Source organism: Parasteatoda tepidariorum, chromosome 3 (assembly GCF_043381705.1).
Source record: "Parasteatoda tepidariorum isolate YZ-2023 chromosome 3, CAS_Ptep_4.0, whole genome shotgun sequence".
Taxonomy (NCBI): Eukaryota; Metazoa; Arthropoda; class Arachnida; order Araneae; family Theridiidae; genus Parasteatoda; species Parasteatoda tepidariorum.
Genome location: NC_092206.1, coordinates 62,483,788 through 62,497,636, shown reverse-complemented (window position 1 = coordinate 62,497,636; position 13,849 = coordinate 62,483,788). Strand labels below are relative to the sequence as shown.

Genomic DNA, 13,849 nt, shown 5'->3' with positions numbered 1-13,849 from the left:
TTTTATAAAACTGCACTGTAAAATTCTTACATGTTTGAAATATACAGCTCACATTTCTATAAAGAACTATTGTGTGAAATAAACCATCGCTTACGTTAAATCACATTTTCTCAAAACAATGCTTTTAAACGATTGAAAAGTTTGGATCTTATTGACCAGTAATAACGTTCAAATGTGTTCTTTTTTAAACTTGATTGCAGTGTAAACTTGATTCATTTTGAACAAAAACATAGCACAATTTAACAGTTTGTGACATCATTGGAACTAAGAAGGTAAATTAGAAAATTCTGTGGGTTAAGAGAGAAAATGTAGCACCGTTTCTGGTTGCTTAGCAACACAAAAAGTAGCTGTAGTTTGTTTAACAAATGAACTCCAAAAGCTGTTCAAAGAACCATCAGTGGCTATACTGTAAAAACTGTCGTATAAAAAACCTATCCGATTTTGGTGTTGAAAAGCTCTAAAAATTGTGTGAATGATTTAGTTGCTTCAAGTTAATACATATTCGAGCCTTCTTAAACATTTCAAAGGGTGTGGTTAAATCTTAACACCAATAATTGATAAAGCTTACATTAATGTGCCTAGCGTTGGTGAAGAAAGTTGTGTATTTTGGAGCTCCAAAACTTAGACGAATAATTAGTGTATTTTTGAACTATTTAAATGAATTTTTTGTGTAATCATTAGCGGACATTTAAATATATAATAAATGGTTTTGGACTATTAGAGGGCATTTAAATGTATAATAAGTGGAAGAAGGCAAATAATAATGCAATTTAATGATATTCACAATATGGTAGCTTAAATGGCAGTTTGTTTACTAGAAGTGTACTATGTGACTCATAGCAATTGTGAGTCAAAGCATGTGGAAATCATAGTACTATGATTCATAGCGAACTGATTATAACATATTTAATACTAAGTAAATAATCAAGTTCCAAGTAGTAATCTAAGTAATTTAAGCTTACTAATTTATCAAAAGTATTGATTGTGGTTGATTATTTACCAAATAATTTCAGCCTTTTTGTCTGATTGATTTGACAATCTGCTCATATAAACTGTTATGAAATTCAGGTATGTTACTAGATATATAATAAAGACCTTTATGTCCTCATAAGATATACATAAATCTGGCAGTTGTATAAACAATTTAATAGTAATAAGCTTCGATTCACTTAGGTTTTGTTCAATTTCATATTAATATTCTGTCTGCGATGTGTGTACGTTTGATTAACAAATTAATTTTATTTTAAGAAAAATTTTATGTATGCATTCTAAATTTCTGATTCTCAGTTTATATTCCTCGTAAAAGTAACTTCACAGATTCTAATCTGCATCATATCTTTCTGTAACTATAAGTTTTAGTGTTACTGAATAGTAAACATGGTGGGGGCTACTTTACACCAAGTACACTGTTAAGAATTTTGGTGTATAGTTGCCCACATTTTTGGTGTTGGGGTAAACTAACATTTTTTACACAGCATGTTTTCACATTTTTTATTTATTTGTACACCATTGTAATTTTATTTATTTATTTATTCACTTTTTTAAAACACTTATTTTCTTGTACATGAAAAACAGTTTATGGCTAAATTGCAGAAATTTTTGCTTTAAGAAATAAGCATATTTTTAGTAATATATTCGCTTTGATTCTTACTAACAATTGCTATATATTCAATGTCATTGTTTACACGATAACTACAGCTCTTTACTTGATAATGCATTCAGTTTACTTCATCCCTAAAAATAGTGCTAATTGCACACCGAAACTTCTAATAATGTTTTGTAAAAGAACAAACTAGGTGTTTCCCTACACCAGTAACTATATATGGTTTTGGTGGAATGGAACTTAATCAAACCAACCTTCACTTTTAAAGTGTTAAAGAAAGTATAAAAATGCTTGCAAAAATAAACCTTGTATCAGTGATGGTCAAAAAATCTAAAATAAATCTTGAGAAGGTGAATTCATCCTTGGTTTGAGATCGCTTTCTACTCTTGATGCGCGAACGATAATTCTTCCTATATTTCAGAAGGGTGTTCTAGCCTTGTTTTCTAAAGGCAGATTCAATCGATGTAAAAGTGTTGTTTATGCAAGATAAATACAAATTTCACAGCGCGTAAACTATATTAGTTAAATTTAATATTATTTAAGCTTGCGAGGCTTATTTGCTAATCATTTATAAACCTTGTTGGGCTTCGTGATAAAGGCTGTTGCTGACATTAAAATCAACCCTACATTCCCGCCTGGGTATAATATAATTAATAATTTAATAATATACAAAAATATTTTAAATTATATTGTTTTGGAGAAAGGACAATAACGTAATTTAATAATATTACTAAACTTCACACCAAGTTGTTGAAATGTTTGGACATGATTCTGCATTTTCAGTTCATTAAAAAGAAACTGTAAAAAATGTTCCTCGCGCATAAGAAAACTGTCTCAGAATCGCTGTAATTGAATGCTCAATATTTTTTACAAAATGTTTATTTAGTCTTACTTTTTGTTGTACTTAATGTTCTCTATTTACATCGCGAATCTAATTCCCAAAATTATCAAAAGAGCAACGTTTATCGTCCAATATCATAATTTAAAACACTTTTGCGCTAATTATTTCTCATATTTAAGGAGTCCTCTTTAAATTAAGATCCTATTTAAGTTCAAGAAAATCCAAAGAGTGATTAAAAGTGATTTTTTTTTCTCCTTTTGCGTGTGTAAATAAAGATTTCTATTCACAATTATTAAGTACAGGCAATTTTAAATATCTAAAAAATTACTGATTTTTATTATTCTATTTAAGTGATTTTCTAACACGCTTGGTAAAATATTTACATTTTTGTTTGCTTGTATGATTTAGGAGAGAAGGATTACGATTTGAAATGAACTATGTTAAAGATAGATAAAGTATTCCGATAGATCCGGTTCTTATTTCGACTAAAATATATCGTAATCTGTATATCTCTGATGATAGAATAATTGTCACGGGATTTGCTTTTATGTTGTAGTTCATTTTTTTCGTTTTTATAAAAATAGATAATGTAAACAATGACATTTTTATCACGATTTCTCCAGAAAACCTTCAACAACGTAGTGATCAGCAGCTACATAAAAATTCGAATGTGTGACTTTAAGTTGAAATGAATTACAAACAACTCTAGTTTTGTTCTTTTAAATAATTCTTTATTTCAATGACAAATCTCAGTGAAATGTAATATATGATAGCAGGGAAAAAGCCAATATATATCATTGAAATTTGTCTCTCAATGTTTAATATTGGGGAAATTATTATGATTTGTTCTGATTTTAAGTTTCCTATGAAGTAATACTTTTAGATCCAATGTTTTTTAAAGGGTTCTACCTCATGCTCAGAGAGCTTTTTTTTTAACATTTATTACGGAAATATGATGTATTCATATTATTTGTACAATGCGAAGATTTAAACAAAAATGCTTGTTGTGTCTTAATGTACGGAATAACGTTTATTGAAAAAAATTCTGTAGTGGTAAGTTAAATTATATAATGATATGCATCCCTTGCATTAGTTTTCTCTATAAATGTAAAATAAAGACTGTATAAATAAAAAAAAAACGTTGAGGCAATGTTACTTGGAACTAAAAAAATCTTATACTCCGTTGCAAGTAAAGAAAATACCATTGCGGTATAGGATTTAGGTAAACATTCGCGATTGCATATAGTTCCGTTTTATTTCATTATCAAATTTTACGATACAAAAACAAACTTTCAGAAGTTAAACCCGTCAAACAAAAATTTAATTCGCGGTATTGTTTATGATATATATCACAAAATTATTGAAAAAAAGGTTATAGTTTCGAAGTCTTACTGTGATCTTAGACTTGGGCGATATAGTTCGATAAATAAGGAGAATATTCGTTCTTGAAACAATTATATAGCGTTGCAAGATTTGATGGGGCCACTAAAAATGACGCATCTAATGCTGACTTGCCCGTAACAAATCAAATGCGAGATAAGAAACTTTTACTTTTGTCTCACTGTAGAGAAGAAAATCGACAACAAGAAACAACCTTTATTATTCTCTCATCAGTTTCTTTAAATGCGAATGTAAAGACGTATGTATATTTCTGGCAATTTTTCGATATCATTTGTATTAATTATTGCTACTTGCTAATTGAGTATTCAATAAGCTTTGTTTTCCTCTTTTTACACGTCTTAAGAAAGCAAGAAAGAGAACGTTGCGCAACGTCGTTTCAAGAGTTGGCGATGTTGATATACGTTCGCGCTGGGAGCTTGGCATTCATTTGACGTACACTTAGATGCAAACAGGCACTCTCCATAGAGATAATGACTTTTTCTTAACTTGTAACAGAGTATAATGGAGTTAACTGATTATCTTATTCGTATTTGAGGACCGTAAGAAATTTCGACACTGTTAATGATACCAATGATGCTTAATTAATTTTTATAATAAGTGCAAGTTGAAGTAAATAATTAATTTCGTATTTAAAAGCTAAATTATGAAGAAAAGGATACTTATTCATTTAGGAAAACCATAAGAAAATCATCTTGTTATTATTGATGGTAATATGTTAATATTGATGGCTTTTCTTCATTATTTAATTTTGGTAATAGGTACTACTGTTATTATGTTAGTTGGTGTTTTATAGGTACTAAATATATTAATATATTAGTGCCAAGTTACTTCCTATATATTTGAAATAGGTTTTTACTGCCCAACGAAAGGGATAAGTACTAGAGAAAATTGATTATGGTAATTTTTGACTGTATACCTCGAACAATAGCATTATGCAAAATGATACCGTGTATTTTTAATCTCTACTTTGATGGGATGAACTTCGTAAAACATATATTGCTTTATACGATAACATAAAGTCATTAGGAAGGACAAGAAATAAAAAATAAATGAGAATTATTTTAGCTTAAGTAATTGTGTCGGTCTTTTAGCTTTATAATCTCGATTAAGACAGATTTATTTATTATATACTTTTTTCACCCTGTAATAAGAACAGGTATTCAGCAAGTTTTAAAATAAAATACAACCCAGTATAGACAATTTTAAGTCACTGTACGATTGGAAGATAAAGAAAAATTCGAAAGTTAATTTTAACATATTTTTAAATAGAAAATATGATTTTTTTTAACCTTTCGTATATTTTTGCCTTATAACAAATACCTAAAAGCAAAAAATGTATATCAATTTTTTTTCTGAGTTTATTTGTTTCATATTTCAGGGGAAGAAAAAGGCTAATTCATCTGACTGAAAAATGGAATAGTTTAATTTAAATTGACTGTGAATTCTAAACATATGTCTTAAACATTTATGAAGTTCTCTTAATCTAAATTGAAAGAAAGAAAATGTGTAACTGAAGTCACTTTCAGACATTTTCAGCATTTAAAGACTAGTCATCAGTTTAAAAAAAACTATTCAAGAATCTCAAACATGCTAGTTTAACAGTATTCATACATTGTGCAGAATTTAATAGTTATAAACAATGGATAAATCACCTCCAATCACTAACCCTATTATTCCTTCTTCGGAAGCAAAACCATCATGGACAAAATCAAAAACAGGCGAAAGTCAAATTCAATATGGCTCAATACAAGATGACGTACCTCTTATAGGTTATGAATCGACAAACCGGTGCTCAAGATGTTTACGATTTTTGACAACTTTAACAATTGAACCAGCGATGTTCCTGTTCATGTTCGGATTTATGATCAACATGTCATGCCTTTCAAATTTAATCATGGATAAAGCCTGCTTGTATTACTACAATTACACAGAAGAACTATGCAACAACATTAGTTTCTATCCTATTGAGAAAACAAATTTAGAAAAATTGTCCAACAACTATATGCTTTATTCCCAAGTATTAAGTCTAATTGCTGCTCTTGTTATGATATTTATAGCACCTTGGAGTGATAGATATGGACGAAAAATACCTTTGATTGCTGCTTGCATTGGAACCATTTTATCAGATGTTGGAACTCTTCTTTGGGTGATTTACTTTGAATCAGATATTGCTTATTGCATTCTTCTTAGGCTTCCATCAGAGATAACAGGTGGTTTTATTTGCTTTTTGACCATAGTATACAGTCATGTAGCGGATGTGACGTCCGAGAAGAACCGAACGATGAAGTATACTACTGTTGAAATCGCTATGATGCTGGCCTTGTCTGTGGGCGGACTTGCCGGTGGAGAATTACTCGAATATTACGGTTACTTCTATGTATATTTAACAGGTACTATATTTCACGTCTTAGCTGCATTGTGGGTGGTGTTTGTGCTGGAGGAAACAGTTGGAGTTGGAGAAGTTGTCCCATGGAAAGATAAGAGAAGGAATTTCTTCAGAAGCGATAGCATTTCAAGAAGTTGGCTAGCAAGTGTTAAGCCACGAGAAAACAAGGGCAGAGCCAAAATATGGATGTATTTTCTTTCAATGTGCATTGTTATACTAACATATGAAGGTAAAGATAATACATTTCTCAAAATTTCTCTTTTTCTTTGTTGCTAAATATCTCCTCCTTGCATGAAAGGTATTTCTAACCATCTAACATTAGATATTTTATAGATATTTTAGATACTTTGATTTAGTTATGGAGATATTAGGCACTAAAGTTAGCGAGTTTAAATGAAGTACATCACCAATTCTTTTCTGCAAAAATAATATTTGTAGGCTTCAAACTAAATTAAATGTATTACAGCAGACCTTCTCTGAAGTGTTGCAGACTCATGCTGAACATAGCTAAACGGGTAATAACACTGAGAAAAAAATGTTTTGATAAATTTATACAAATATTTTAGAAATTGCTTGAATTCAATAAATAATTAATGAAACATTAGACGTGGGTAGTCAATGATCTAATTATTACTACTGTTATTCAGCATTATGTAATTACAAAATTTTTTGAAGAAAAGAAAAATTTAATTCACTGATGTATCACATTAGTGGCTAGTTTGTTGCAAATATTGCATTGGATATTTTATACAGCAATATATAGCAATTTGCATCAGCTGAAACGATAACTAAAAACAAACTATTTTTATTATTTTTTTTTTAGTATTATATATCATATTATTTATATATTGCATTATTTATATATTATATATTTTATAAATTATATTATTTTTTTAGTATTTGGAACCTTGGGATTCACTTACGCACATCATATCTATAATTGGAATCCTTCTAAATACAATATAGTAAATACATCATTCAGTTTGACTCAATTTCTTCTGATGTTTTTCATAGTTCCTTTATTCTTAAAAGTTTTCAAGTTCTCAGATCCAGTACTTGGAATTTATGGCACCATAAGTATGATGACTAAGAATTTTCTGCTTGCCTTCGCAAAATACAAAGTTCTAGTGTATTATTTAGGTAAATATATCCTTTTTTTTTTAAAAAAAAAAACCTTAGTTTGATATCAATAATATGCCAATAATATTTCATTGTCAAAATTCTACATAAATATTTCCTTTCTGTGACACCGTAAACTCGGGTATTTCTCTATCTAATGTCAACATTATAATCAGTACTCATTTTGTGAGTAAAAATTTAAGTTGCGTTAAAAAATTACTTATACGTTAAGTATTTATTTAGATTCATTTTGTTAGATAGTCTTAATGTAAGTAGTGTTAAATATTTTGATGTGCGATAAGTATTTATTTGGAATAATTTTGTATTTTTATAGAAATAAAAAACTTAGTTACGAAGAAATTATGTCTACTTATTTTTGATCTTCTCTAAAATGGCTGTAGAAATTTTAAGCATTAACAGTGCAATGGTGTCGCATACTGTCATATCAATTATTGGTGGCAGAGCTTGTCTTTTTCAAGGAATCGCATATATATTGTATGATACTCAAGTTATAGTTCGAGAGGTGCGTGAGGAAGTAGTACAGCACGTGATCTAGAATTGAAATAAGCTTTTTTGTAACCGTATCTCACGATAGTGATGAAAATCATTTTAATACTTCTACAGCCTACTATGCTGAAATGTTCCAAACTCATACTTACGGAGCTTGTGTGATTTAATAGCTGCTGGACAGATTTTAAATTATTACTAAAACTCAATACATAAAGTCTCTTGAAAATAGTCGTCTCTTGAAAATAGTTAAATAGAAATCAATGTACGTCCGCGCGGGAAGCAGCTTGAAGGTGCGACAATTTGGTTAGTACATTGTTTTAAACAAATTAAAGTGTTAGAATTGGGTAAGAGGTGGAAAAATTATAATATTTAAATGCAGTTGTGTTATGAATTCGACTTGCTTACAATTAAAGTTCATACACGGTTCAGTCACATTAATGTGACCACCTGTCAAAAGCCCGACCTTTGGCAGAGCGGACCGCTGCGAAACGTGCAGGAAGAGAATCAATCAGGTTTCTGAAGGTGTTCACTGGGATGTTGAACCAGGCAGACTCCAGTGCCGTGGTCAGATGCACTAGATTACGCGGTTGAGGATCCATGGCGCGAACAACCCGATCGAAGTGGTCCCACATATTCTCGATTGGATTTAAATCACGTGAGTTTGCTGGCCAGGGGAGCACGGTAAACTCCTCTTGGTGCTCTTCGAACCATGCTCATACACTGCGAACTGTATGACACTCCGCATTGTCCTGCTGGTAGATGCCATCATTCTGAGGAAAAACCATTAGCATTTAGGGGAGGACATGGTCCGCAAGGACAGATGCGTACTTGTGCTAATCCATCGTGCCTACCACAATGATGAGTGCACCCAATGAATGCCAGGAAAACATTCCCCTGATCATAATGCTCCCTCCTACAGCCTGGATCCTTCCGGCAATTGTTGCAGGGTGTTTGCTTTCAGACGTTTCAGGCCGTATACGCCAACGTCCATCTGTGCGATGGAGCCTAAAACGTGATTCATTGGAAAAAGCCACCTGTTGCTACTCTATGGGCGTCCAGTTGAACTGGCGTGCTAATTCCAGCCTTCGTCGCCGATGAACAGCAGTCAGCATAGGTGCATTAACCAGGCGTCTGCTACGGAGGCCCATGCGCAACAACGTTCGCTGAACAGTGGTTGAGGATACACTCTTGGTAGCCCTATGGCTCATCTGGGCTGTCAGTTGCTCAACAGTTGCATGTCTAGTCACCCGAACGCATCTCCGTAGCCTTTGTTCGCCCCTGTCATCTATAGAACGTGGTGCACAACATGTGCCACGCTGCTGATTTTGGATAGTGCCATTTTGCCATACTCTGTATACTTTTACCACACGCGAACAGTACGCGAACAGTTCACAGAATTAGCCGTTTCCAAAATGCTTTCACCCTTGGCTCGAAAGCCAATAATCATGGACATTTATCCCGGACATCGGATAAATCGCTACGTTTCTGCATTACGCCAACGATTGAAATGCTTTCCGATGCCCTAGGACATCCTTTATATACACTCCACTGTAATGTGCTGCCACCTGCCTCCTGCCTGAGAATTAGATTTTGTGCAACAATGCTTGCTAATGCATAATCTATGTGTGTTGCAAAATATTTTTTGTGATTTCATAGTTTTTAATTTCAAAATCCATGTATCTTTCAACTTTTTAGCTTTTTCCGTAATAAACCTAATCTATTTCAAATTAATTACTTTTCAATACTATTTATACAAAAATTTAACTTGCATGTAAAATCTTACCGAAACATTAATAAGGAAGATTTAAAAGTCCAGAATCCATGTAATTTATTTTCTATTTCATTGCAATTGCTTGCTTTTTCTAAATTAATAATTTCTTAATTTTGATTACCGAAAACAAGCCTTCTCAGCGATTCTCAACCAAAGGATTAAAAAAAAGTTTTCTGTACTAACACAGATTTGGTTCCACAAATTAAGTTCCTGATTCTATTGAGATAAAATTTAAACCTTATCATTTTGCCGACTACCATTGCAATATTTTCCACCAACTTTTTGTTCTTTTCGCTTGTATTTAGTTATTGGTTACTATAAAAACTTGTTGAATATTTTTTTCCAATGAAAGTATTTAGCGACAGTGTGTCAGTTATTTCCTAACATTAATTTACAATTTAAAATGTTTGCATTTTTATTATTTTAATTGAAGATGACGTTTTTCATAAAATTTATTATGAAAGTAAATCCGAGCACAAATTGTAAAATGGTGATTAAATAAGTAAAATATTATTAAACGATGGAATAAATAAATAAAGTAAAGTAAAAACCCTCACAACTTTTAATAATGTTAAGTTGATAACTATATCATGTGATTATTATGTCAGGTAAGAATACACTACAAAAAATGGGTAGACGGAAATTATATTTTTATGAGGTATGGAATGTGTACACGTTGTCATATAAAAAATAAGTGGTAAAAATGAGAGAGGATAAGGTTAGAAATTTTTTTAAAAAAATAACAAATAAATAAAATAAATAAGTAAATAAATATAACAAAGACTGAAACTGCATGAAAGATACAGAAAATGCGAGCTTGTAACAAAAAATAACTTAGAACGAAAAAATTGTCTGGCTTCATTACAGCTTATGAGTTACAACACTTTTTATTATTTTAAAGTTTTTGTATTATTGTATATTATATATCTTACATCTGTTATAGATATATATAAATATTCATTCTTTAAACCTTTAATTATTTTTTAGGAACTGCTGCTGGTATTTTGAGTGGATTTACGAATTTAGCAATTAGAACTGGTTTGTCAAAAATTGTTGATAAAGAGGAAATAGGTTAGAATTGCATTTAGTTTGTTATAATTAATGGAAGGTTGGCTCTTCAAGTAATCATTTTGAGATGATAAATTATCAGGAATTATGAAAGTTGAAAATGAGGAAGTTTAATATTGTGTCACATTTTAGTTTACTGCGTTTTTCACACTCTGATTTGCAATAAATTTTAATTCCAATTTTTTCTTAAATTTAAAATTTGGATTTAAATATAGAATTAATAAAGATAAAATTAATAAATTTGGTTTTTATTAATTTTTTTATCATTTTTAATTCGATATTTAGGAACTGTTGTAATTAGGGAACTGTTGCAAGTTAGGAAAAATTATTTATAATATGAATAAAAAAATAATTGATATTTCAGGAAGAAATGTTTTTTTTGTATTGCTAAATTTTTATTGAAATTATTTGAAGTTTATACTTTTAATTATCTTGTCACTATTTTCTTTAATCATTTGTTTACACATTTTAAATATTTGGCCTAATTATTGAGGCATTGTTATTGAATCATTTGGCCACTTTTGAAAAAGTATGAAATGATAGTGTTATATATAGCTCATTGTACCACCATATTGTAGTTTTAGATTGTTTATAAATTTTAGAATAAGAAATAGGTAACGACTAAAATATTTACGGAGGTACCATAGTAGCAGTAACTTTTCAGGCATGAACTTTCAAAGCATAAACTGTAATAAAAATATTTAATTTCATTCTGTATATTAGTTATTTTTTCTCTGCACTTTTAAGCTTTTTCGGTGTTTCAAAGTTTAAAATATTACTTGTGGGCTGCACCCCCTGCTCGCTAACGCTCGCCATCCCCCGAAAATTGCTACGCAATCTTATATGGTTTGGTTCGCAAACCAAGCTCGCTTCGCTCACTACTAACTTAGATACATTGCAAATGCACAAAATTCTAAGAATTCAAAACAATCATTCAAATCCATATAACAACTTTTTTTTTAAAAAAAAATTACATCTTTTTAGTAAATACTAAGTCATTAAAATAAATTTGAATTCAAATAAATGACATGTAATTCATTAAACCTATTAGAAATGTGCTATAGTATAATTCGTGATATAAATCAAAAATCGTCAAATCAATTCGTAACATATAAATTCGTGAAAAAAAGCGCTTTCGACAAAATACTAAAATAGAGATCTATCGACAAAGACTACTCACTTCTGCCTAGNTTACGTTGACCCCTGGTATTGAAGTCCCTTTCCAAAAGGTTGCAGAATATATTGAAAGTAAACTACACATCCTATTCGGTATTTTTATTTATTTGAAATAAAAGTTTCATATGGGTTCTAAGCTGGAAGGATAAAGTGAGAGGCATTATTTGTCGTGTTATTTGTATGATTTACTAGTCTTTTTACTGCTGAATATTTTCAATTTCAAATAATTGAAAAGTTTTATTAATCTATGAAACAAAATTGCAGCAGTTGTGACAATGTTAGTTCTTTAATTGTTGGTAAATGAAAAAATCTCATTCCCTCTCCTAATAGTTGAAATAACGGACAATAAAATATTACGAAGTTTCAAATTGTAATTAGATTTCTACTTGAAAATAAAGACACTAAGTGAAAAAAAAACTAGAAAAAAGCACAAGAACGAGATTTGAGAAAATAAATAAATGAAATAAAATAAAATTTTGTTCAGTAAAATTTAAAATGTATGGATTATTAATAAGACAGAACTCTTTGTAATTTTTAAATTTATTAAAATAATACTTACATTCTTCTTTTAAAGAAAAAAAAACTTCAAGTACGATTCTATTTTTAGAAACATTTAATAAATATATATAAAGAGGTAATTTTTGGATGATACAATAATGTTAGTTCTTTAACTATTCGTAAATAAAAACTTTCCTTCTCTCTTCAAATTGTTAAAATAATGGACGAAAAAGTGTTTCAAATTGTAACCAGATATCTACTTAAAAAAGAAACTAAGAGAAAAAAAATTAGCAAAAAGCACAAGAATAAGATTTTACACAATAAATAATATATATATATAATCTGAGCTAAAATTTCAAATGGGAAATATCCTGTCATATCAGTCCCTTTTTTTAACACATAAAATAAATTTAATGAAAGTGTATTTTATTATTTTCATAGGTGGATATATGGGAAATCAAAATACAACTTGAACGAAGTGAGTATACCGGCTTAAAGATGCATAACATATACAATGGAAGATTTTTGAATAGTTTTCATTGCTGATCCATCAGAATCATGCTATTGTAAAAATTCTTGCACCGAATTCATGAACATTATATTCGATAGACTTCAGTGGCATTGATTATTTCATTAACTAGCTGTACAATTCTTTTTGTGATATTTCATTAATCGATATAGACGATATAGAAATACTGTAAGTTGAAAATATTGACACCTCAACGGTTGAAGGAGATCATCGCTCTGAAATTTGTGAGTGCATATGTATATATATATATACCAACGTTTTTACATTCGCAGACAAGACAACTTTTACAGTTTTCATCCGATTTACTTAAATATTTAACGTCATGTATCAATAGTCGTAATTTCCGATTGACGAGAGCTTTTATGATTAAGTTAAAGATTTTGATTAAATAGCGTTAAATTTTTATGAAAATGCTTAAAATTCAGTGCTTAATATTTAAAGCAACAAGTGAAACCTACACTGTACTGTTTACAAATTATTAATTTATTTTAAACTTCATCGCAGGGATTTAGTTTCATTTATACATAAAACTTATCTGATTACATTAAATTTTAATTTTTTTATTTACTAAATAGTAATGTTATACTTTTAACGGAATTCTTAAAATTATGTACCTTTCAACAAATTTAAATGTCACTTATTAAATTTATCATTAATGTAAATTTTAATTTATTGTGCTCAGTGTTTTATGTGCTTGTAATAAAATTTATTTTTGATACGTATTCTCAAATATTTATTATCAATCATTACACTTCAGTCTCTTTTAAGACCTAAAGTTATTTCATATCTTCGAAATACCTCATTAAAATTCCGGACGAAACAATAATTATTGGTAGTTTTAAGCAAAATAGTAACAACTTTGTTCGTGGCTATATATTTAGCACTGGAAATATAAATGGGAGTAAGTTGCTAAAATCAGGGACATAAAAACATGAATATACGTCATT

At 29.8% G+C, this 13,849-nt stretch overlaps 1 protein-coding gene across 5 annotated transcripts in view; it reads left to right on the top strand.

Moving 5' to 3' along the window:
* LOC107449958 (proton-coupled folate transporter) overlaps positions 1-13,624 on the top strand; it is a 103,032-nt gene extending 89,408 nt beyond the window's left edge. For 4 of the 5 annotated variants that reach the window (XM_071178720.1, XM_071178721.1, XM_071178719.1 and 1 more), the window contains 4 exons: positions 5,224-6,460; positions 7,129-7,371; positions 10,619-10,839; positions 12,815-13,624. In XM_071178720.1, coding sequence (XP_071034821.1) covers positions 5,485-6,460; positions 7,129-7,371; positions 10,619-10,707 — 1,308 coding nt within the window. In that variant the 5' untranslated portion in view covers positions 5,224-5,484 and the 3' untranslated portion in view covers positions 10,708-10,839; positions 12,815-13,624. Of the gene's footprint in view, positions 1-5,223; positions 6,461-7,128; positions 7,372-10,618; positions 10,840-12,814 lie in introns of those variants that run through there. The other variant, XM_043039448.2, reaches the window with a different exon arrangement.
* The last annotated feature ends 225 nt before the right edge of the window (positions 13,625-13,849 follow it).